The following is a 26,501-nucleotide window of genomic DNA, read 5'->3' on the forward strand; positions in this document are numbered from 1 at the left end:
ACAGAGGACCTCTGGAGCTCTGACAGAGTGACCATCGGGTTCTTGGTCACCTCCCTGATTAAGGCCCATCTCCCCCGATCGCTCAGTTTAGATGGCCGGCCAGCTCTAGGAAGAATCCTGGTGGTTTCGAACTTCTTCCACTTACAGATGATGGAGGCCACTGTGCTTATTGGGACCTTTAAAGCAGCAGAAATTTTTCTGTAACCTTTCCCAGATTTGTGCCTCGAGACAATCCTGTCTCGGAGGTCTACAGACAATTCCTTTGACTTCATGCTTGGTTTGTGCTCTGACATGAACTGTCAACTGTGGGACCTTCTATAGACAGGTGTGTGCCTTTCCAAATCATGTCCAGTCAACTGAATTTACCACAGGTGGACTGCAATTAAGCTGCAGAAACATCTCAAGGATGATCAGGGGACACAGAATGCACCTGAGCTCAATTTTGAGCTTTGTGGCAAAGGCTGTGAATACTTATGTACATGTGCTTTCTCAATTTTTTTATTTTTAATAAATTTGCAAAAATCTCAAGTTAACTTTTTTCACGTTGTCATTATGGGGTGTTGTGTGTAGAATTCTGATGAAAAAAATGAATTTAATCCATTTTGGAATAAGGCTGTAACATAACAAAATGTGGAAAAAGTGATGCGCTGTGAATACTTTCCGGATGCACTGTATATATATACTGCTTTTAATGTTTTCTAATTTGCAGTTACGATGCACTGTTGGATCTGAACATCAGGGAATCGTCTGGGAAGAATTCATTATTGCTTCACGTGACGTTTCCTTACGACAGCGTTTCTCAACCTTTAAGTATTTGTGACCCGCGTTTTCATAACAGTTTTAATCGCGCCCCCCTAACGTTTCTTTGAAAGGAGCCCACTAATACCAATTTGTTCTTTTTTAATTAATGATATATCAGAAATGCATATTTTATGATACCTACTTAACTTTTATCGACATTTATCTAACTCTATATTTATTTTTCTAGTATCAGTATGTAGTTTAAGTTCATTTGTTTTGGTTTCAATAGATGTATTTTTCATATTTTCAATTCTTGTTTTCTTTGTTTCACGGGCACGCCCCACAGTTTGAGAACCGGGTCGCAAATACTTAAAGGTTGAGAAACGTTGCATTAAGTAGTTCTTTCGTGAAAAGCAGTCAAACAGACGTTGGATTTTATATACCGTATACACTCGTGGATAAGTTCTCCCGTGGATAAGTTGGGTCTTGATTTTATTGTATAATTTCCAGTATTTTATAATGTTGGTTGTATAAGTCGAAGGCAGAAAACTCACGCTATTGGTCCAAGAGATTTCGATATGCTACCGCCCACATGAGAGAGGAACCACGGAGCACACAGCCTTTTTATTCTATGTGGGTGCAGCAATGCGCTGTATTAGCGTGTGCTCCTAACCTCTCTCTCTCTTTCTCTCTATTGTGCCCACGTGACCAATCGGTAATACCCGAACTATTCCGAAGCAACGTTTGCACCATTTAGTGTTTTTTGTATCTCAGAACCCCATACACCTTTATCGTAAGAGCATCCCTTATCTACGATGGAGCGCTCAATCAGAAGAAAATATGAAGCGGGTTTTGAATTAAACGTCATTGAAGTGGCGAAAGAAATTGGTAACTGCGCTGCTGCAACAAAATTCAATGTGTCTGAGAAACTGAAGAAGATGTCCATCCATCCATTTTCCAACCCACTGAATCCGAACACAGGGTCACGGGGGTCTGCTGGAGCCAATCCCAGCCAGGGTGCCAACCCACTGCAGGACACACACAAATACACCCACACACACAAAGCACACACTAGGGCCAATTTAGAATCGCCAATCCACCTAACCTGCATGTCTTTGGACTGTGGGAGGAAACCCACGCAGACACGGGGAGAACATGCAAACTCCACGCAGGGAGGACCCGGGAAGTGAACCTGGGTCTCCTAAATGCGAGGCAGCAGCGCTACCATTGCGCCACCGTGCCGCCCTGAAGAAGATGTAAAAAAAAAAAAAAAAAATAATAATAATATTGTATTTTTGAATGGGCATATAATTTGGGGTCTGACTTTATGATCGATTTTTTGGGTTTCAAGACCCAACTTACGTATATGTGAGTATATACGGTATCAAGAAATGTTTGCCTATTAATTAGTGTGTAGTCTATGGGAGGTTCACATAACCCCCACAAGCTCAATTCAATTGGTATATTCTGACTATTTCTCGTCCCCCTGATTGCAGATTAGTCTCAGTTAGTGACCTGCCTTGTCAAGTGTAGGTTATGGAGGGCATACGGTTTCCAACCGGGCCAAATACTGTAATATTTACCCTCGCGTTCTTAAGGAGGCTAACGAGTACAGATATAAACCCTTGACACATATTTTTAGGAAGTCACTGCGCACTGGAGAGATTCCGAAGGACTGGAAAATGGCAAATATCATCCCGTTATATAAAAAGGGTGACAGGGCAGATCCAAGCAACTATAGGCTAGTAAACTTAACATGCATCACAGGAAAATTAATGGAAGGAATTATTAAGGATAAGATTGAGCAACACCTGGCAAGGACAGGAGTTATTAGGAACAGTCAGCGTGGGGTCAGAAGAGGGAGGTCGTGTTTTACTAACTTGCTGGGATTCTATGAGGAGGCAACAAAAGGATACGATCAGAGTGAGCATATGAGATTATTGATCATGACTTTCAGAAAGCATTTGATAAGGTGCCACACGAGAAGTTGGGCATCAAATTAAAAGAAGTGGGAGTTCAGGGTGATGGTTTTAGGTGGGTGCAGAATTGGCTCAGACACAGGAAGCAAATGGTGTTGATGTGCGGAACCTCAACAGAACTGGCCGATGTTAAGAGTGGTGTTCCACGGGGGTTGGGGGGGGGGGGGGGGGGGGTCAGTGTTAGGGCTGCTGTTATTTTTAATATATATATAAATGATTTAGATAGGAATATAAGTAACAAGCTGGTTAAATTTGCAGATGATACCAAGATAGGTGGATTAGCATATAATTTGGAATCCGTTATATCATCACAGAAGGACTTGAATAGCAGACAGGCTTGGGCAGATTTGTGGCAGATGAAATTTAATGTCAGTAAATGTAAAGAATTACACATAGGAAATAAAAAGGTGAGGTTTGAATACACAATGGGCAGTCGAAAAATCGAGAGTACACCTCATGAGAAGGACTTAGGAGTCATAGTGGAATCTAAACTACTGTATCAATGGCCAGACAGTGTTCAGAAGCCATTAAGAAGGCTAACAGAATGTCAAGTTATATAGCGCCTTGATGTGTGGAGTACAAGTCACAGGAGGTTCTGCTCAAGTCTTTATAACACACTGGTGAGGCCTCATCTGGAGTACTGAGTGCAGTTTGGGTCTCCAGGCTACAAAAAGGACATAACAGCACAAGAAAAAGTCCAGAGAAGAGCGACTAGGCTGATTAGAGGGCTACAGGGGATGAGTTATGAAGAAAAATTAAAAGAGCTGAGCCTTTACAGTTTAAGCAAAAGAAGATTAAGGGGAGACCTGACTGAAGTGTTTAAAATTATGAAGGGAATTAGTCCAGTGGATCGAGACGGTGACTTTAAAATGAGTTCATCAAGAACACAGGGACACAGTTGGAAACTTGTTAAGGGTAAATTTCGCACAAACATTAGGACGGTTTTCTTTACACAAAGAACGATTGACACTTGGAATAAGTGACCAAGTAGTGTGGTAGACAGTAAGACTTTAGGGATTTTCAAAACTCGACTTGATGTTTTTTTGGAAAAAATAAGTGGATAGGGACTGGCGAGCTTTGTTGGGCTGAATGGCCTGTTCTCATCTAGAGTGTTCTAATGTTAACTTTGTGGCACACGGCTGGGGGTGGCACCCAGCCAGGACGCCCAGGAAGACAGGAGGAGGGCTCATACCTCCTCCAGACCGCTAGGGGGCGTCCGCCCTGGTTGTATTGGGGGCCAAGGGAACAGGGCTTGGAAGCCCAACCGTATAGGGGCCCGTGGCCATGTCTGAAGGACCCGGGCCCCCAGCACTTCCGCCACACCAGGAAGTGCTGGGGGGGGAAGAAGACTGGGGACACCCGGAGGGCTTCTGGGAGCACAGCCGGCACTTCCGCCACACAGGGGGAGTGTCCGCAGAGAAGTGTCGGGAAAGCACCTGGAGCCCATCCGGGCATGTATAAAAGGGGCCGCCTCCATACAAACGATGACTAGAGTTGGGCGAGGAGCGGACAAGGTTCTGAGTGAAGGAAAGTGGAGGTGACCTGAAGGAAGCAGGCACTGGAAGAGAGGCCTGGACTTTGGGGAGATTGGTGCTGGAGGCACTGGGGTTGTGCACTATGGACAATGTAAATATGGACAATAAACGTGTGGTGGACTTCAAAATGGTGTCCGTCTGTCTGTGTCCGGGCTTCTTCTTACAACGTGCTCAGGTGTATGTGCAGAGCCGCACATTTAGAACGTACCGAATGTGAAGTAGAGCACCAAGAAAAGAACTCAATTACTTAATTGTAGAAACAATGGAAGTTTAACAAGAAGAAACATTTTTCCTTTTTTTGCCTTTTATTCTATGTGTGTAACAACCTTTTTCTATTCCTGTGTGGACTGTTTGCTTTGAAATCTCACTAAACCTTTTTAAAACAAACTCTTTTTTTGAACTGAGAGATTTCCTTTGGTACGTGTCCGGCTCACGCTTGATCCACCAGCAGCTACGCCAGGTATTTTAAAATAACTTTCTGCCTGGCAAGGCAAATTAACATATAGAGCCATTTCTCAAAGTGCATTTTAAGATATCTGGAAATGCTTTTAAGAAATCTCAAAAAGAATTATGGATATCTGGAAATGCATCAGTTTGAAGTGTCACACAGGTGCGCATGAGAGACGGTTTACAGGCTCAAAGAGTGTTACTTCTCAGGCGGGCCAGGTGATGGCACTGCCTTCTAATACTCTCTCCTTCTGTCCCTCTGCAGACCAGCTGATGGCCGTACCTCCCAGTAGCACCGCCTCTGCTCCTCCCTCTGATGATGTCACTATCCGGTTCAGAACCCACCTCTGCTGACATCACTTCCTCTTCTGGCCTCCCAAAACTCCACCTGTTTCTGCATGTGCAATATACACACCTGAGAACCTAATCGTTAGCCAGCTCCATTTTGAAGTCCATTCTGTAGAGACGTGCTTTTTTTCAGTATATGGAGTGGCCATCCCCAAACCTGTCTCTGCCTCCGACTCTTTTCTCTTACACAACATAGCGGAAATGTATTTAAGATATTTTAAAATAGGGTCCTGTATGGCATGTCAAATCAGCATGCAGAGATATCTCGAAATGCATTTTAAGATATCACAAAAAGAATTAAGGACATCTGAAAAATCCATCTATTTCAAGATATCAGAACTGTGTTTTAAGATTTCTCAAGTAGATTTAATGATATCTTCCATAGATGGCATATGGGCGAGACGAACATCCCGTCCAGAAGAGGGGATGATTTCTTACCCGGACTCCTAGTAGGCAGATAGGCATCCCAGCCAGGAAGTAGAAAGGGAAGGACCAGAAGGGATGGACGGAAAGCCCACGGAAGATGGGAGCTTTTTACTCCCCTAACTCGCTAGATGGCAGTGGCCCCAGATATCAACGCCCAGTGGGAAGCCTGCAGGGCATGCCAGGAGATGTAGTCTGGCAGAGCAGCCCTGCTGCAGTTACTGGGACATTCTCCCTTTTGTAATGGACTTTCATATGACCTGGGCCTAACGCTTACAAAAGTCAAGCCTATACTGTTGCTGAGTAACAATTGGCACCAACACTGTTGGCACTTCGAGTAATCACTCGAAGCACTTTAAACACTTTGAGCTACTTTTTGTATGAAAATGTGCTATATAAATAAATGTTGTTGTTGTTGTAATCCTTGGATCTTACGCGATCTATACTGTTGCCCGAGTAGAACTGTTATACAGCCCGAGTATGCTTCCATCAGGCAGTGGCCCTGGCACTTAATGAAATGGACCACACTCCCTTACCCTGGCGAGTCGGACCTGTGAGGACGTGGAGCAACACTCAACTGGAGGATGGCACTGTGGTGGTGAAGAGAAGTATAGAGGAGAGAGAGAAGACAATCTTGTGATTGCGTTAACTTTGTGTTACACTTTGTCAACTTTCTTGAGGAGTGTGTGCAATAAACGCACTATTATTTGAACTGGGGACTGTGCTTCTGTGTTTGTGTTGGGGTTTGGGGCTGGCTGATGCCCAGGGGTCCATTACACTTGATATGTTACGTTATACATTTTCAGACATCTGAAATACATCCACCCAGCCATTATCCACACCTGCTATATCCTAACTACAGGGTCACGGGGGTCTACTGGAGTCAATCCCAGCCAACACAAGGCGCAAGGCAGGAAACAAACCCTGGGCAGGGTGCCAGCCCACCGCAGGGCACACACACACACACAACAAGCACACACCAGGGACAATTTAGAATCACCAATGCACCTAACCTGCATGTCTTTGGACTGTGGAAGGAAACTCGCGCAGACACGGGGAGAACATGCAAACTCCACGCAGGGAGGACCTGGGAAGCGAACCTGTGTCTCCTTAACTGTGAGGCAGCAGCGTAACCACTGCACCACCGTGCCGCCCATCTGAAATACATTTCAAGATATATTAAAATAGCGTCCTGTACGGCAGGCCAAATTAACATGTAGAGATATCTCAAAATGTGTTTTAAGATAACACAAAAAGAATTCCAGACCTCTGAAAATCCATCTATTTCAAGATATCGGAAATGCGTTTCAAGATTTCTCAAATAGATTTAATGGTATCTTGATATGTTATGTGATACATTTTGAGATAACTGAAATACAATTCAATATATTTTAAAATAATGTTGTCTGCGACCAGCTAAGTTAACATTTAGGGTACCTCGAAATGCATGTTAAAATATCGTGAATCTACAGTCATATGAAAAAGTTTGGGAACCCCTCTTAATTCTCTGGATTTGTGTTTCTCATTGGCTGAGCTTTCAAAGTAGCAACTTCCTTTTAATATCTGACATGCCTTATGGAAACAGTAGGATTTCAGCAGTGACATTAAGTTTATTGGAATAACAGAAAATATGCAATATGCATCATAACAAAATTAGACAGGTGCATAAATGTGGGCCCCCCAACAGCGATATGACATCAATACTTAGCTGAGCCTCCTTTTGCACATATAACAGCCTCTAGACGCTGTCCTCCTATAGCCTCTGATGAGTGTCTGATTCTGGATGGAGGTATTGTTGACCATTCTTCATACAAAATCTCTCCAGTTCAGTTCAATTTGATGGACAGCCTGCTTCAAATCATCCCATAGATTGTCGATGATATTCAAGTCAGGGGACTGTGACGGCCATTCCAGAACATTGTACTTCTCCCTCTGCATGAATGCCTTTGTAGATTTCCAACTGTGTTTTGGCTCATTGTCTTGTTGGAATATCCAACCCCTGTGTAACTTCAACTTTGTGACTGATGCTTGAACATTATCCTGAAGAATTTGTTGATATTGGGTTGAATTCATCCGACCCTCGACTTTAACAAGGGCCCCAGTCCTTGAACTAGCCACACAGCCCCACAGCATGATGGAACCTCCACCAAATTTGATAGCAGGTACCAGGTGTTTTTCTTGGAATGCGGTGTTCTTCTCCTGCCATGCAAAGCACTTTTTGTTCTGACCAAATAACTCCATTTGTGTCTCATCAGTCCAAAGCACTTTGTTCCAAAATGAATCTGGCTTGTCTAAATGAGCATTGGCATACAACAAGCGACTCTGTTTATGGCGTGAGTGCAGAAAGGGCTTCTTTCTCATCACCCTGCCACACAGATGTTCTTTGTGCAAATTGCGCTGAATTGTATAACGATGTACAGATACACCATCTGCAGCAAGATGTTCTTGCAGGTCTTTGGAGGTGATCTGTGGGTTGTCTGTCACCATTCTCACCATCCTGCTCATATGCCGCTCCTGGATTTTTCTTGGCCTGCCAGACCTGCTGGTTTAACAGCAACTGTGCCTGTGGCCTTCCATTTCCTGATTCCATTCCTTACAGTTGAAACTGACAGTTTAAACCTCTGAGATGGCTTTTTGTGGCCTTCCCCTAAACCAGGAGACTGAACAATCTTTGTTTTCAGATCTTTGGAGAGTTGCTTTGAGGATCCCATGCTGTCACTCTTCAGAGGAGAGTCAAAGGGAAGGAAGCACAACTTGTAATTGACCACCTTAAATACCTTAATATCTAATGATGGACACACCTGTCTATGAAGGCTTAACAAGCTCATCCAACCAATTTGGTGTTGTAAGTAATCAGCATTGAGCAGTGACAGGCATTCAAATCAGCACAATGACAAGGGGACCCACATTTGTGCACAGCCAGTTTTTCACATTTGATTTAATTTCACACAACTAAATACTGCGTCACTAAAAATCTTTGTTTGGAAAACACCCCAGTGCTCAGATGTTCCTAGGAAATGAAAGACATACCACTGTTATCTTTATTGTTGAAAGGAGAGTCAATTATTATGCAGGCTGAGAGGGGGTCCCAAACTTTTTGATATGTCTGCATTTCCTGATATCTTGATATGTTACGTGATACATTTTGAGATCTCTGAAATGCATTTCAAGATATTTCAAAATAGCGTCCTGTATGGCAGGCCAAATTAACATGTAGAGATACCTTGAAATGCATTTTAAGATAACACAAAAAGAATTCCAGATATCTGAAAATCCATCTCTTTCAAGATATCAGAACTGCATTTCAAGATTTCTCAAATAGATTTCCTGATATCTTGGTTTGTTAAGCGATACATTTTGAGATAACTGAAATACATTTCAAGACATTTTAAAATAACGTCATCTACGGCCAACTAAAGTAACATTTAGAGACATCTCACAATGCATGTTAAAATATCGTGAATTGATTTTCTGATATCTTGAGATGTACGCTGCACATTTTGAGATCTCTGAGATGCATTTCACGATTTGGCCAGAAGACCCCCTCCTACTGTATATTAACGGTGTATGATTTAACTTGATTATCTTTCTGTACTTACATAATAAAATATTTCCAAAGTTCACGTCTAGCCTCAGGTGGCATGGTGGCGCAGTGGCAGCGCTGCGGCCTTGCAGTAAGGAGACCAAGTCCCAGGTCCTCCCTGTGTTCTCCCCATGTTGGTGGCTTTCCAGTTTCCTCCCACAGTCCAACGTCATGTCGGTTTATGAACTGGTAGTCCTAAACTGGCCCTAGTGGGTGGTCAGGATGTGTGTGTGTTTGCCCTGCGGTAGTCTGGCACCCGATCCAGGGTTTGTTCCCGCCTTGCGCCCTATGCCATCTGAGATAGGCATCCCACAAACCGCTTTGTAAAATGAGCGACTGACTTCTAGCCTTTTTATTACTTTGCCACTTGAGAAGACACTCAGACAAACGTTTGTGCCATCTTTGAACTGCACACACAAAACTACGTCTCACATTACCTGTTGGGCGTCTTCCCATTTGTCTCTGTTGTCCTCCTCAAGCAGGTTGCTGATGATTTGAAAGAAGTTCTGCAGTGCAAATAAAGACAAAGGTTAGAACGTCTGGTACACTGAAGAAATAAAAAGCACATTTTTATAAAGTGAAGCTATCTTGAAACACACAGTGTTTGCTAAAGTTAGCCGGTAGAGATGTTTGCCCTCCATAAGCTGTCAGGGACTCTTGGATGACAACTATTATGATATATCAGGGCATAAAGTTCAATATACTGTATTTGTTAGTTAAGGTGACCAATCCCTGATTGTTATGGGGATCTTAGTGAAAGGTTGGCCTCAGTCACAGAAAGTGCCAGCAAATACTCCAAAATGCAAATCCATTTCTCTAGAAAATGAGCTGGCAAGGCGGCCACCTCTCAAACTTCTGGGTTGTAGCTTTGAACCCCACCAGGCAGGACTGACGCCAAGAGTTTCCCTGTGCTGTTTAATAGATAGATAGATAGATAGATAGATAGATAGATAGATAGATAGATAGATAGATAGATAGATAGATAGATAGATAGATAGATAGATAGATAGATAGATAGATAGATAGATAGATAGATAGATAACTTTATTAATCCCAAGGGGAAATTCACATACTCCAGCAGCAGCATACTGATAACAAACAATATTAAATTAAAGAGTGATAACAATGCAGGTATAACAGACAGACAATAACTTTATACAATGTTAACGTTTACCCAAACCCCCCGGTGGAATTAAAGAGTCTCATAGTGTGATGAATGAACGATCTCCTCAGTCTGTCAGTGGAGCAGGACGGTGACAGCAGTCTGTCGCTGAAGCTGCTCCTCTGTCTGGAGATGATCCTGTTCAGTGGATGCAGTGGATTCTCCATAATTGACAGGAGTCTGCTCAGCGCCCATCGCTCTGCCACATATATCAAACTGTCCAGCTCCGTACCTACAATGGAGCCTGCCTTCCTCACCAGTTTGTCCAGGCATGAGGCGTCCCTCTTCTTTATGCTGCCTCCCCAGCACACCACCGCGTAGAAGAGGGCGCTCGCCACAACCGTCTGATAGAACATCTGCAGCATCTTATATTGGAGATGTTGAAGGATGCCAGTCTTCTAAGGAAGTATAGCCGGCTCTGTCCTCTCTTGCACAGAGCATCAGTATTGGCAGTCCAGTCTAATTTATCATCCAGCTGCACTCCCAGGTATTGTATAGGTCTGCATCATCTGCACACAGTCACCTCTGATGATCCATGAGGGGCCTGGTCCTCCTAAAATCCACCACCAGCTCCTTGGTTTTGCTGGTGTTCAGGTGTAGGTGGTTTGAGTCACACCATTTAACAAAGTCATTGATTAGGTCCCTGTACTCCTCCTCCAGCCCATTCCTGATGCAGCCCATGATAGCAGTGTCGTCAGCGAACTTTTGCATGTGGCAGGACTCCGAGTTGTATTGGAAGTCCGATGTATATAGGCTGAACAGGACCAGAGAAAGTACAGTCCCCTGCAGTGCTCCTGTGTTGCTGACCACAATGTCAGACCTACAGTTCCCAAGATACACATACTGAGGTCTGTCTGTAAGATAGTCCATGATCCATGCCACCAGGTATGAATCTACTCCAATCTCTATCAGCTTGTCCCTAAGAAGCAGAGGTTGGATTGTGTTGAAGGTGCTAGAGAAGTCTAGAAACATAATTCTTACAGCACCACTGCCTCTGTCCAAGTGGGAGAGGGATCGGTGTAGCATGTAGATGATGGCATCCTCCGCTCCCACCTTCTCCTGATATGCAAACTGCAGAGGGTCGAGGGCGTGACGGACCTGTGGCCTCAGGTGGTGAAGCAGCAGCCGCTCCATGGTCTTCATCACATGCCGCGTCAGAGCGACAGGCCGGAAGTCATTCAGCTCACTAGGATGTGTTACCTTTGGGACTGGGGTGATGCAAGATGTTTTCCAAAGCCTCGGGACTCTCCCCTGTTCCAGGCTCACTCCAAGGTTCTTTGTAAAGGTGTCCTCCGTTTGCATGTGTTCTTCTAATGCCCACCAATCCAAACCTTCTGGTCTCTTATCTCTAATTTACTGTCGTCCAGTCTTTTTACTAACATACTGCACCTCTCGAGCCTCTCGGGTTCCTCCTCTAAAACTTCGCTTCACTTCCTTCTGCTGTTAGCCAGCAGTGGATATTCAGTTGAGCTTCAGTCGCTGCACTAGTTAGTGTCTCGCTGAAAAGCACCGATTCTCTTTATTTATTTATTGTTACTTTATGGAAAACATCATTTTATAATTTGATTTTACTAGAACTTTACAGTCTACGTTCGGTCATATGGTTGAAGCAGAGACCTTGACAACCTTTTAGAAGGATCTGGATGAGATATTTGGACATCTTAGCTATTAGCCAAACAAATGAGCTTGATGGACTGAAAGGTCTCCTCTGGTTTGTCAAACTAGACAGATAGCCCTGTGTGTGTGTGTGTGTGTGTGTGGAGTAGGCCTCTCTGCTCATGCTCAACCACGGCCACTAGATGGCGCTTCTCTACACCTCACTTGTCACTATGAAAGGCCTGAGTGAAGCAAACACAACAACGACATTGTGCTCATGAGACAGGTTGAGAGACCCAAAGTTGAAATGCCGCAGCTCAACAACGTGCAAGTGAAACACCTCAGCAACGGAGAGCCCTAAAAACATTGTCTATCTGAAGGGATTTTCTCGAGACAAAAGATTAACAGGACGGCATCACCAGTGTCTTCTTACGAAAGCCACTGGGGCAGCAAGCACAGCTGGGTCCACGTCCTCTGCACTGGGTCCTCCTTAAGAGTTAGCTGACACCCCCTCCAAGTTCACCAATGTAGTAAAACTGCTTGGGAGTCTTCGGGTTGTTTTTTTGTCCTGAAGACCACCCACAACTAGTTTCTTATAAATGTGGAAGCTCCACACACGTGGATTCAAAGCCAGCAGGATTTCCGAAATCAGGGGCAACAACATTAACCAGAATGCCACCATCCATCTTTGGTACTCTCTTATTGAATTCAGAATCACGTGGGTCCCGATACCCATCCCAACACTAGTGAATGCAAGTTTGGATGGGGTCACAGTGCCTCGAAAAACATTTTCACGGGCACACTGGGCTGGTTTAGAGTCATCAGTTAAGTAAATCCACACACTCCTTTGGGATTGTGGGGAGTACTGGTGACAAAACTCACACAGGCACGGGGACGATGTATGAACTCCACAGTGACAGTGACAGGGTTGGGACTCAAACTCGGACCTCTCAAGTGATAAGTTCATTGTCCAGTGTGAGATAGCGTAGGCTAATGTAACCTTAGATCTGGAGCTGTTTTGTAAAGAATAGAAACCTGTGATATCCTAACAGAGGACCACCTCTTCAATTGGGAAGAAAACAGGAGGACCGGCTTACCTGAACATCATCAGAAGACGGGACGTGGGTCGCTCTTTTGAACGTGTCGGTAACGTTTCGGAGAATCTTCACGGAAGCCAAGAGATCCCCAGCGTAGAAGTTTTTCCTCTGGGTTAAATCCAGAAGTGTTTTGGTCACCTGAGACATGCCTTCTCCAGCCGCTGTTCTTTGTCCTTTTGCAAGGTGCTCTTTTATCTTAAAAGACATTAAAAAGGCAGCGTTAGGAATGCTCATGTCAAAGACCATTTGGAACATTTCAAGATTTTCACAGCTGTCTACCAGGTGTGACTTGTGGGAGAGCCACGGCCCACTCACACTAAACATGGTGACGATCTGCATGTCACTGTACCTTGTTTGGGAGTCCCAGGCCACCTTTTCCCAGATTCTTAATGAAGAAATGTCCCGAAGTCACGTTCATTACAATTTGCTAATATACCCCACTGTATGACATTATACTTCTAAAATGAGGTGCAGCTTTTGACACGATGACCACAGAGGTCTCTTAGTGTATAAGATACCCGTCACTGTGTAGATAGATAGATAGATGAAAGGCACTATATAATAGACAGAAAGACAGAGAGACATCAGATAGATAGATAGATAGATAGATAGATAGATAGATAGATAGATAGATAGATAGATAGATAGATAGATAGATAGATAGATAGATGAAAGGCACTATATAATAGACAGAAAGACAGAGAGACATCAGATAGATAGATAGATAGATAGATAGATAGATAGATAGATAGATAGATAGATAGATAGATAGATAGATAAGATGAAAGGCACTATATAATAGACAGAAAGACAAACAGACAGACAGACAGACAGACAGACAGACAGACAGACAGATAGATAGATAGATAGATAGATAGATAGATAGATAGATAGATAGATAGATAGATAGATAGATAGTGTGGCACGTGGCTGGGGGTGGTACCCAGCCGGGACACCCAGAAGGACAGAAGGAGGGCTCATACCTCCTCTGGACCGCCAGGGGGCGTCCTTATGCCTGGAGGACTTGGGACCCCGGCACTTCTGCCACACCAGGAAGTGCTGGGGGGAAGAAGAAAATGAGACACCCGGAGTGCTTCCGGAAAGACAGCCGGCACTTCCACCACACAGGGGCGTGTCAGGGGAAGATTGCCGGGAAGCACCAGGAGCACATCCGGGTGATTATAAAAGGGGCCGCCTCCCTTCATTCAGGGCTGGAGTCAGGTGGAAGAGGACAAGGTCGGAGACTGAGTGAGAGAGGAGAAAAGGAGGTAGCCTGAAGGCTTACTGTGGACAGAGGCCTGGACTATTGGGGTGATTGGTGCATATTTGGACTATGTGCATAATTGGACATTGTATATAGGGTAAATAAACATGTGTTGGGACTTCAAAATGATGTCTGTCTGTCTGTGTCCGGGCAATTTGCCACAATAGATAGATAGATGAAAGGCACTATATAATAGACAGACAGACAGACAGACAGACAGACAGACAGACAGATAGATAGATAGATAGATAGATAGATAGATAGATAGATAGATAGATAGATAGATAGATAGATAGATAGATAGATAGATGAAAGGCACTATATAATAGACAGACAGACAGACAGACAGACAGACAGACAGACAGACAGACAGACAGACAGATAGATAGATAGATAGATAGATAGATAGATAGATAGATAGATAGATAGATAGATAGATAGATGAAAGGCACTATATAATAGGCAGACAGACAGACAGACAGACAGACAGACAGACAGACAGACAGACAGACAGATAGATAGATAGATAGATAGATAGATAGATAGATGAAAGACACTATATGATAGATAGATAGATAGATAGATAGATAGATAGATAGATAGATAGATAGATAGATAGATAGATAGATAGATAGATAGATAGATAGATAGATAGATAGATAGATAGATAGTGTGGCAGACGGCTGGGGTTGGCACCCAGCTGGGACGCCCAGGAAGACAGGAGGAGGGCTCATGCCTCCTCCAGACCACGAGAGGGCGACCGCCCTGGTTCCTTTAGGGGCCACGGGTGCAGGGCTTGGAAGCCCAACCCTGTAGGGGCCCGTGGTCTCCGCCAGGGGGCGCCCCTATGCCTGAAGGACCCGGAACACCAACACTTCTGCCACACCAGGAAGTGCTGGGGGGAAAAAGACTGGGAACACCTGGAGGGCTTCCGGGAATACAGCCGGCACTTCCGCCACACAGGGGAGTGTCTAGGGAGTGTCGGGGATCACCTGGAGCCCATCCGGGCACTTATAAAAGGGGCCGCCTCCCTGCAAAGAAGGACTGGTGTCGGGTGAGGAGTGGACAAGGTTTGTGTGCAGGAGAATGGAGGCGGGCTGAAGAGCAGGCAGAGACTGAGAGAGGCCTGGACTAAGGTGGGAGTTTGGTGCTTGAGGCACTGGGTTGTGCACTTTATTGGACTGTGATTATGCACAATAAACGTGTGGTGGACTTTAATATGGTGTCCGTCTGTCTGTGTCCGGGCTACCTATCACAATAGATAGATAGATAGATAGATAGATAGATAGATAGATAGATAGATAGATAGATAGATAGATAGATAGATAGATAGATAGATGAAAGGCACTATATAATAGACAGACAGACAGACAGACAGACAGACAGACAGACAGACAGACAGATAGATAGATAGATAGATAGATAGATAGATAGATAGATAGATAGATAGATAGATAGATAGATAGATAGATAGATAGATAGATAGATAGATAGATAGAGAAAAAGTAAGTAAATTAAAAAGAAAGAAAATCTTCTGCCTTGGTAGTCCCAGTGCCAGTGAGGCGCTATACAGACGTGTTTCTGTGGGTATAAAGGAGTCCCCATAGCATTTCCTGACACACTTCTGCTGAATGATTCGTTGTCTGAAAGTCCTCGGTGTTGGTGTGTCAGAGCGAGGATGTGCAGCATTGCTCATAAGGACACTCAGTTTTATCTTCATTCTCTCCTTTGCTACAATCTCCAGGGGGTCTAGAGTGTGTCCAGTAAGTGACCCTGCCCTTTACATTAGCCTGTTGATTCGGTGGGCCTCACCAGAAGTGATGTTACCAGCCCTACCACACTACACTGGCCATCACAGAGTCATAGAAGATGTGAAGGATGTCACCTCCCACAATAAAGGAGCACAGTCTCCTAAGGAAAAAGAGTCTGCTCTGCCCTTTCTTCTATAGTTTCTCTGTGTTCTGAGACCAGTCCAACCTGTCATTGATGTGTACCCCTAAGTACTTGTAGGAGTGGACCACCTCTACGTACACTCCCTGAACTGTGACTGGACATTGACGCTCTTTTGTGTGGTGATCGTCAGTAAGCAGTTCTTTGGGTTTGCTGATGTTTAGTTGCAGACAATTCTCAAAGATCTCCCACTGACTCCTCTCCACTGTCTCACCCCCCTTTATCAATACCACCCATAAGTGCAGAATCATCTGAGGGTTTCTTCCAAGTGACCTGACCTGCTGTTATATTTATAGTCGGAGGTGCACAGAATGAAGAGCACAGGAGGCAGACCTGTTCCTTTTGGTGCTCCAGTGTTGCTCACACAGTCCTTGAGTCTCACAAATTGGGGTCCCACCGATAGATGGTCCACCATCCAGGACACCACAGGCTGACACACCTGCCTGTCTCTGCATTTGCCCCCTTATAAGGGATGGCTGGATGGTACTGAAGGCGCTGGAGAAATCACAAACCATCACCCACACAGCGCTGCCAGCTTTGTCCAGCCTTGTGGAGCAGAGAGGTCATTGCGTCCTCCACTCCAGTCTTTGTCTGATAGGCAAACTGCAGGGGGTCCAGGTGTATACTTTGACTAACATTTTAATGCTTTTACATTTTCTACACTTGCTATAAATGCACAAGACAGGAGAGAGTAGCACAGGTCCTCCATTACCATGTATCTCTCAGAATATTCAATTCTGGTAATTTATATTATCAAAAAAGACGCTTTAAAGGATTTGCTGGGCCACAATAACCGTCTTTTTTGGTTATGATTCTCTAATTATTTTCTTTTGTTTGCCCATTTAAACCCTTCAAGGCTTATTCTTGTATTTGTTCCACATGGCAGCATTTCTTATTTCTGGCGCGTGATATTAAATCCTCATTTCTTCTTCAGACTTTTCAAAAATAATCAATGTATCCACCTTTGAGACTTTGCTAATGTAGAGTTTTCAATTTCAGAAATGTCTATGTGTCACACGCTACCGTTTGAGCTGGAATTAATTTTTTCCAACCTCAGCTAATGTTTCTTCCACTTTATGCCTCCAGACGAACATGAGCCGTATTAAATTTAAATTTTGCGTTTCTGAAGGAATAAACTTTGACATCTGTGGTCTTATTAAATCCACAATGCTTCCAAACACGGACTGAAGTTAGAGGGTGGCTTCTCCAAGTTTAGTGTGCCCATTGTGGCCTGCAGGGGGCGCTCCAGCTGCCCCAACCCTGACACAGACGGGCAGAGACACGAGTTCAGCACAGCACACGTTTATTTCCACACAGGATGTGAGTCTTCCTCGCTCCCCACAACAGCACAGTACACCAAGCACCAAATATACAGTCCCGTCTTCTTTCTTTCTTTCTTTTTTTCTTCTCCTCCTCTTCCTCTTCTTCCTCCTCCTTCTCCAGCAAGCTTCGTCCTCTTCCAACCCGTCTCTGGCTCATCAAGTTGAGTGAGGTGGAATCCTTTTATGTTGGCCCTTGGAATGCTCCTGGTGGCTCATTAGCATTACCTGGAATCACTCCCAGGTGTGGTGGAACTCCACTGTAGGGCTCTGCAGCTCCCCCTGGCGGAGCCCACAGAACCCAACAGAGCTGTGTAAAACTCCAACTCCCAGCATGCCCTGGGGCATGCCCTGTGGGAATCCATAGTGCCACAGCCACCCAGGAGAGCTGCCCTCTAGTGTCCTGGGGCAGGTAGTGCCTTGCAGATATCCTCTCCCCCAGTCCTTCCATCCAGCTGGTATCCTGGTCGGGTAATGGCCATGGCCACCCGTCACAATATATAGTGTCACACACGCGTGCTTGGGGAGCACCTGACGTTTTGTACAGGATAATGTCTCTCTCTCTCTCTCTCTCTCGTTCAACAGAAAAACTGAAGAATAAAATGCAGAGTTGGAAGACTGGCAGATGATTCCACACACACACAATAACAAATCCTTTACTTCCAACCTCCCCTGATGATTGCACGCCTCAACGTTCCACGCCATTTCCGCTTGACCTTCTTCCCAGCATTCCCTCTATATTCAATTTCCTGCCAGTTTTACTATATAAAATCCTCACATTCACGGCATTGTCGTCCTCTGTATGATTCATTTTGAATGCATAAACCAGGAATGGCTACTTTGGACCTTAGAGTACTGTACATGGGGCTAACACCCCAAACCTTTATGAGCGTGTTGTCTCAACTTCTTTCTTTCACAATAGATAGATAGGTGGAGCGACTCGAACGGAGGCTGGCGCATGAGTGAAGATGGCCCCGCCCCCTTCCCTCGGCCCGCCCAGTCTCTCTTTGGATCTGAACAAATCAATCGGTGTCGCAAGTGAACTATGATACTGACAGACTGAGGAGATCGTTCCTCACCCACACTATGCGACTCTTCAATTCCACCGGGGGGGGTAAACGTTAACATTATACAAAGTTATTGTCTGTTTTTACCTGCATTTTTATTACTCTTTAATTTAATATTGTTTTTTATCAGTATGCTGCTGCTCGAGTATGTGAATCTTCCATTGGGATTAATAAAGTATCTATCTATCTATCTATCTATCTATCTATCTATCTATCTATCTATCTATCTATCTATCTATCTATCTATCTATCTATCTATCTATCTATCTATCTATCTATCTATCTATCTATCTATCTATCTATCTATCTATCTATCTATCTATCTATCTATCTATCTATCTATACTTAGCACGATGAGAGAATCTGCAAAATCATCCGGAATGTTCAAGCAAATTCTAGACAAAAACCTGATCTAAATCAATTAAGTAGTTCTCTCGTGAAAAGCGGACAGACAAACAGACAGACAGATGTTGGATTTTCTATGTATAGAGAAACTAGCCATCCCCCGCGGCTCCACCCGCATAGTAGTGAAACAGGACAAACTTTAAAAATCAATAAACAAAAAGGTATCGCTAACCATGCGGAGGTAAGGTACACTCTAAAATGTGCCCAGAAATAGAGCGACTCAAACGGAGGCTGGCACGTAAGTGAGGATGGCCCTGCCCAGCTCCCCACTCCTGACATAAAGCTTCCCTTTCCCCTTGGCCCGCTGCGTCTCTCTTGGATTTGCGCAAATAAATTGGGGCCGCAAATGAACTATAACACTTACAGTACACGGGGCTAACACCCCAAACCTTTATGAGCGTTGTCACACACGTGCGCTTAGGAGGCAGTCAATAACCCCGGAGGCGAGTGACATATTGTCCGACGGGGGGTTGAATTGTGGTACTGATATCTCTCTCTCTACCTTTACAGAACCAAAGAAGATAAACAATAATACACAACCACCATCAACAATAACCATACTCGAAAATGGCTCAGCAAAATCACTTCCGACTCCTGCATATGACGTCACTGCCAGTCCCTCGAAGATGACGTCACTTCCAGCCAGCACTGATTACGTCACTTCTGGTCACGTAATCACGACGTCGCTTCCGGCCAGCACTGATGACGTCACTTCTGGTCATGTAATCATGACGTCACTTTTCGGCCAAATACCGATGACATCACTTCCGGTGCCGCCATAATGATGCCACTTCCAGCCAGCTCATTTCCGGCCCCCACTAACTTCCTGCCACATCATTTCCTTCAGCCAATTTCTTTCTGTATAAAAACGATCCTCACAGCACTGTTGAGGTCGAATGTTTTGACCAATTTTGATTCGAGAGATTATACAGGGCAAATCCCCAAACCTTTCCAACTTGTTATTGACTTTATTTATCACAGCGTGTTGTCTCAATTTCTTTCTTTTGAACGGAGGCTGGAGCGTGAAGGAAGATGGCTCCGCCCCCCTCCCCTCGGCCCACTGCGTCTCTCTTGGATTTGCACAAATAAATTGCCGTCGCAACTGAACGATGATACTTAGCGCAATGAGAGAATTGGCAAAATTAACCGGAATGTTCAAGCAAATTCTAGAAAAAAACCCGATCTAACTCCATTAAGTAGTTCTCTCGTGAACAGCGGACAGAGAGACAGACAGATGTTGGATTTTATGTATAGAGAGAGATATATTCTGTGGTCACTGGAAGTTACTGCACGTTCACAAAGGGAAAATTTCGGGGTGCCAGCCTGGTCTTCACCATTTAATTAGGAAAAATTCCAAACAACGACAAGCGCTCGATGGCCCTAAACAAACAAAAGGCAAAGTCCACACGTCAGGAACCTTCCTCTCGACTGGTAAGCCTGTGATAGTCACGGTGGTGAGGAACGCCTTCTCATAGCGAGTGACACCTCCTTCCACGAGGTATGGGATATGCAGTGGGGGAACTGGAAGGGGCGGAGTCAATTTCCCTCACTGGGCGTCTCCCCGGCACTGCAGAGCAGTGAAGACTTGAAGATAAGCCTAAGACCAAAACTCTGCCAGGAACACGGATTCCTCGCTATTGTTGTGGAGGGTATAGTAGTCGTTTATTGTTTATATCAAGCACAGACGGACACAAGCGAAATAATATAAGGATTTAAAGTTTTTTTTATTTTTTGTTGCTTTTCACGTGACATCGAGGACATACTAGCGGATCACAAAGGCGGCTTAGTGAGTTGACCGATGCTTTCTTCACATCGATATTACACTGAAATCCTCTGAGTTTAAATAAATCTTTCTAGTATTTTAGCAGATGACTTTGGCGGCTCACACTCACACACTCACACTCACACACACACACACTGCGGAGCGCCCACCTCTGGCTGCTGTTGATCAAGTCCTGTTGATTTCAAAACCACATTAGAGAGATGATTAAATTACACCGCAGTAAATGCTGACAAAATCAAAAGCACCAACAATGATTTCCTTTTCATTATCGTTATGCAAAAATTATCCTCGCGCCCCTGAACTGGATAAGCAGGATATAGGAAAGGGATGAAGGGTCATAATTCACTGTTAACTAATCCTCTTCCACAAGCAAACAAAAATTACAAATAAAGTGAATTACCTTCCCAGAAAATCACAGCTCCATGGGGAAACGGCTTACCGTCCTCTGGCAGCACATACAGGTATTCAGATTGGCTGGCATCTTTCATTTTTTTTAATGGAATGCCTTACTTGTTTAGGATAAAATATGCATCTAGTTTGGGGGGGGGGGGGGGGAGGTTTGTTTGTTGATTTGTTTTTTTATTTAATAAATTTTATCCAAATACGAAGCTAGCTTTCTTCTAAAATGTCTTCTCTCACACAAGTGCGCCAGGCGGCTCCCCGACCAGCTCAGCTAAGGTAAGCAGTTCCACTCCTGGACGAGAGGGGGCACTGTCACCAAAGGTCTCCTCTCCTCTTCTCACTGCCCTGAAAACGGGTCAAGTGAGGGCAGCCAAGCCTGACGGTAAGGGCAGCAGTAACCAAGAAAAGTGGATCTCAGGCTGGATAACTGATGGATGAGCTAACGGTAGATAGTCAGAGAGATGTGAAGGCACTACATACTAGAGAGAGATATACTTTGTTAATCCCTAGGGGGTCTGAGCACAGGGTCAGCCATTGTGCAGTGGTCCTGGAGCAACATTCAGATTAAGGGTCTTACTCAAGGGCCTAGTGCAGTAGCATACCCTTCTGGCAGTAACAGGACTTGAACCGGCAACCTTTCAGATACACGTGAAGATTCATCGACCCACCACTCTAACAGATAGTGTCACACACGTGCGTATGGGAGCCAGCCACAGGGACCAAAAGAAAGGAAATCCATGCCCAACCAGGGGGTGGTGGGGTGCATTCAACCCTCTTATTTTGTCCCTGCAGATCAGACACGGGAAATCCCACCTGAATACGAAGACGTCACCTCCTCATCAGCCCCGAGGACTACATCACTTCCTGTTCCGGCCCTGAGGACTACATCATGTCCGCAAACCTCCCAATAAAACCCCACTCCCTTCCTCTGTTAAGCAGTTCTGTTTTAGACTCAGCATTGTGAACATCTCTGTGATATTCGAAAACCTTTTGGAGTGTGTTGAGTCTGTTTTATTTCACAATAGATAGATAGATAGATAGATAGATAGATAGATAGATAGATAGATAGATAGATAGATAGATAGATAGATAGATAGATAGATAGATAGATAGATAGATAGATAGATAGATAAGGCACTATATAATACATAGATAGATAGATATGAAAGGCATGATAGATAGAGAGATAGATAGATATAAAAGGCACTATATAATACATAGATAGATAGATAGATAGATAGATAGATAGATAGATAGATAGATAGATAGATAGATAGATAGATAGATAGATAGATAGATAGATAGATAGATAGAAAAGGCACTATATAATACATAGATAGATAGATAGATAGATAGATAGATAGATAGATAGATAGATAGATAGATAGATAGATAGATAGATAGATAGATAGATAGATAGATAGAAAAGGCACTATATAATACATAGATAGATAGATATGAAAGGCATGATAGATAGATAGATAGATAGATAGATAGATAGATAGATAGATAGATAGATAGATAGATAGATAGATAGATAGATAGAAAAGGCACTATATAATACATAGATAGATAGATATGAAAGGCATGATAGATAGATAGATAGATAGATAGATAGATAGATAGATAGATAGATAGATAGATAGATAGAAAAGGCACTATATAATACATAGATAGTTAGATATGAAAGGCACGATAGATAGATAGATAGATAGATAGATAGATAGATAGATAGATAGATAGATAGATAGATAGATAGATAGATAGATAGATATGAAAGGCACTATATAATAGATCAGATAGATCTTCTTATATAATACGGTACTGTGGATGTCCGTTTGTCTGTCCAGGATTTTAAATCACCTGAAGCTTGCAAACCGTTTGACCGATTGACCTGAAATTTGGTACACATATACTATGTGACGTCTGCTATCCGCTTTCATGGTGATAATTGACCTCCAATCCTCCTCTTTTTATTTTTATTTTATTTTATTGTAGAATCAACTCTCGACAGCGACCAGCAGGGCACCGTTCTCATTCCCTACCACTTTCAGCATCACTTCCCCTACTTCTTCATATTTTAAATCATTCTTGAGGCAGATTGAAGACTTAAGTGCCAGCTTAAGTAAAAAATTAAAGAAAACGTACTAAGTAATTGCAACACAAACATTGACTTAATCAGTTTTAACGTGAAAAGATGTCGACAGCATGCTGCTAGGGTGGAGAAAAGAAGAGCTGCTCAAGAAGGAGCAAGTACATCAACCTTTGAGCAAATGAATGGTAAATGTACAGAGAAAGAGGATGAGAACTAGGAATGCTCAAGTCAAGTGTATTCACTGCACGTTATCGTACTGGTAGATAAATAAAAGGCACTGTATAAATAGATAGATGTGAAAGGCACTATATAGGATGGATAGATAGATAGACAGATCAATCCATGATCCATGGTCCATGACGTGATAGTCATTAATAACAGTTTAAAAACACGCTGACTTTAGGTAATTTAAAAGGTGTGTAATGGGCACTGGGCATGGCCTGGTGCTCTGGCTGGGATGGTTCAAGGTCCCTAACCTGGCTGGGAGGCCAGATTAATGGCAGGACAGGGGGAGAACAATTGCTTGGACTCTTTCCTCCCCCAATACAATTGGTGGCAGTCTTCCTGAGCTATGGTGCCTGCATGGATACCTGCAGTGCAGGCTGGGAATTTCAGTCCTGTTAGACAGCCCTGCAGTGTTCTATGGGTGTCACCAGGGGGAGCTGCAGGGACAGATGATCCCCACTTTAAGGAACTTCCACCTGACCTGGAAGTTCTTCCAAGCTGTAGTGTGGTGACACCAGAAATATTCCCAGGTCTGGCATAAAGGAAACCCAGGTTGGAGCCCAGACAGGTTGGAGTCGGGAGAGGAGCTGGACAATACTCGCCTGGAGGAGTGGAAGGAGAGGAAAAAACAAAGAAAGTAAGAGAGAAAAGGAGGAATTGCGCATGTACTGTACCTATGAAGGTATTTAGGACTTGTGTTGGTGGTGGTGTGTTGGAGGGTTAGGGGGCTCAGTGGTGCCCCTACATGATGACTCTTAAATTCAGAGGAGTTTGCATTTGAAGTCCTGGAGGGCAAAGCTTTTGCCTGCATTTTCATGGAGACTCAGTTTTATGATTTCATAAGCCGATTGTTCTGTTCTGGAATGGCATCTTTGATTGTTGTAGTTACAGGAACATCAGAAAAACTGACCTTATCGGAGGTATCGTCATTCACAAGCACATCATGCCTATGATACATCAGGCTTCAAGACGGTAATTATTTTTAAAATCACTTGGAGAATTAGTCCAAAATATCCTTAAGATGTATTTGATCATGTGGGTTCAGTGCTCAGAACATCGCTTGCTTCTTGGTAAAAGACTTTTTTAAAAAATCCACTTTGAAGTGCTGAGAAGCTCCATAATGTTTTGATAAGTCACGGCTCTAAATTAAAATCTTTTGAAATAACGATGTTGTCAGAAACCCGCAATACGTGAACAAAGTTCTCTTTAGCTTGAATCCACTTTTATGGTGTGCTGGGCTGTTATGTAAATCGGCAAGACAGTGACATGACGGTGCAGCGGTGCTTATACAAAATATTCAGGCCCTTCACGGTTTATTTCACATTCTGCTCTGTGGTTTCCTTGTGCTAAACTCATTTAAATGTTGTTTAATTTTTGCTACGTTTAGCAACACTCAATACCTCAGAATGTGAGAAGATTTTAGAAATTTGCAAATGTATTAAAATTAAAAAAACAGAAATATTCCATAGACACAAGTGGTCAGACCCTCCTGCTTTGACACAGTGAGATTTGAACATGAGAACAATCTGAACGAGAACGGGCCATTCAGCCCCACAAAGCTGGCCGGTCCTACTCACTTAATTCTCCTAAAATAGCATCAAGTCGAGTTGTGAAAGTCCCTAAAGTCCTTCTGTCCACCACACTATGTGGTCGCTTATTCCAAGTGTCTGTGGTTCTTTGTGTGAAGAAAAACTTCCTAATGTTTGTGTGAAATTTCCCCTAAACAAGTTGCCAACTGTGTCCCCGTGTTCTTGATGAACTCATTTTAAAGTCACCATCTCAATCCACTGGACTAATTCCCTTCATCATTTTAAACACTTCAGTCAGGTCTCCTCTTCATCTCCTTAAGGCTCAGCTCTTTTAATCTTTCCTCATAACTCAGCCCCTGTAGCCCCTCAATCAGCCCAGTCGCTCTTCTCTGGACCACCTCTAGTGCTGCTATGTCCTTTTTGTAGCCTGGAGACCAAAACTGTACCCAGGACTCCAGATGAGGCCTCACCAGTGTGTTATAAAGCTGAGCAGAACCTCCTGTGACTTGCACTCCACACATCAAGGCACTATATAACCTGACACTCTGTTAGCCTTCTTAATGGCTTCTGAACACTGTCTGGCAGGTGATAGTGTTCAGTCCATTACGACACCTAAGTCCTTCTCATAAGGGGTAGTTTCGATTTTTAGACCTCCCATTGTGTATTCAAGCCTCACATGTTTACTTCCTACATGTAAAAATGTACATTTAATGACATCAAGGTGCTATATAACCTGACATTCTGTTAGCCTTCTTAATGGCTTCTGAATACTGTCTGGCAGGTGATAGTGTTGAGTCCACTACGACACCTAAAAATCTTCTCATAAGGTGAACTCTCAATTTTCAGACCTCCCATTGTGTATTCAGACCTCACATTTCTACTTCCTAAATTTACATACTTCACATTAACAGACATTAAATTTCATCTGCCACAAATCTGCCCGAGCCTGTCTGCTAGTCCAAGTCCCTCTGTGATGGCTCAACCCGAGCAATGTGCCCGGGTGTTTGGCCGGCACCCGAGGAGCAGTCGATTGTGGTCGCTTGAAGCCTACCGGAGCCAGGGATCGGTGAGGCGAACAAACCAGCAGGAGAAGACAGTAGAGTGAAGGTCAGCTGCAGGTATGGTGGCTCCCCTGGTGCATAGCCTGGACGGGAGAAGCAGGGGAGTCACCAGTAGAAAGGCACCAGGTTGACTTTAAAGGACAGCTTCCAGCCATTGTTTTAACCTCATTTTTACGGGATTTATTTATTGTTTTGTTTTAACCTCCACAATTCACTGCTTTTTATCAGATTATTTCATGACGTTGTGATGCACTGCACTATTTATTTGAACACTTGTTTTGTTGGTTTTAAATAAAAGTACTTTGCATGTTCTGCACCATCCCCTTGCTTCTTAGTTGTGCCTCACTGTTAAGCTCATCGGTGACATTACCGACAGTGTCGGGTTCAAGGGCTCCCAGAAGGAACATGGGAGCATGGAGCGAACCCGCACCGTCACAGACGGACTTGGAAACAGCGAAGGACCGCACAGTGACGACTGCCAGCTATGGGC

At 43.9% G+C, this 26,501-nt stretch overlaps 1 protein-coding gene across 4 annotated transcripts in view; it reads right to left on the reverse strand.

The window, feature by feature from the left end:
- The window catches only part of adgrb3 (adhesion G protein-coupled receptor B3), an 872,307-nt gene that overhangs the window by 404,389 nt on the left and 441,417 nt on the right, over positions 1–26,501 (reverse strand). For all 4 annotated transcript variants that reach the window (XM_051919125.1, XM_051919127.1, XM_051919124.1 and 1 more), the window contains 2 exons: positions 12,912–13,106; positions 9,494–9,562 (listed from right to left, as the gene is read on the reverse strand). In XM_051919125.1, coding sequence (XP_051775085.1) covers positions 9,494–9,562; positions 12,912–13,106 — 264 coding nt within the window. The remainder of the gene's footprint in view (positions 1–9,493; positions 9,563–12,911; positions 13,107–26,501) is intronic.

This window comes from Erpetoichthys calabaricus, chromosome 15, assembly GCF_900747795.2.
Source record: "Erpetoichthys calabaricus chromosome 15, fErpCal1.3, whole genome shotgun sequence".
Taxonomy (NCBI): domain Eukaryota; kingdom Metazoa; phylum Chordata; class Cladistia; order Polypteriformes; family Polypteridae; genus Erpetoichthys; species Erpetoichthys calabaricus.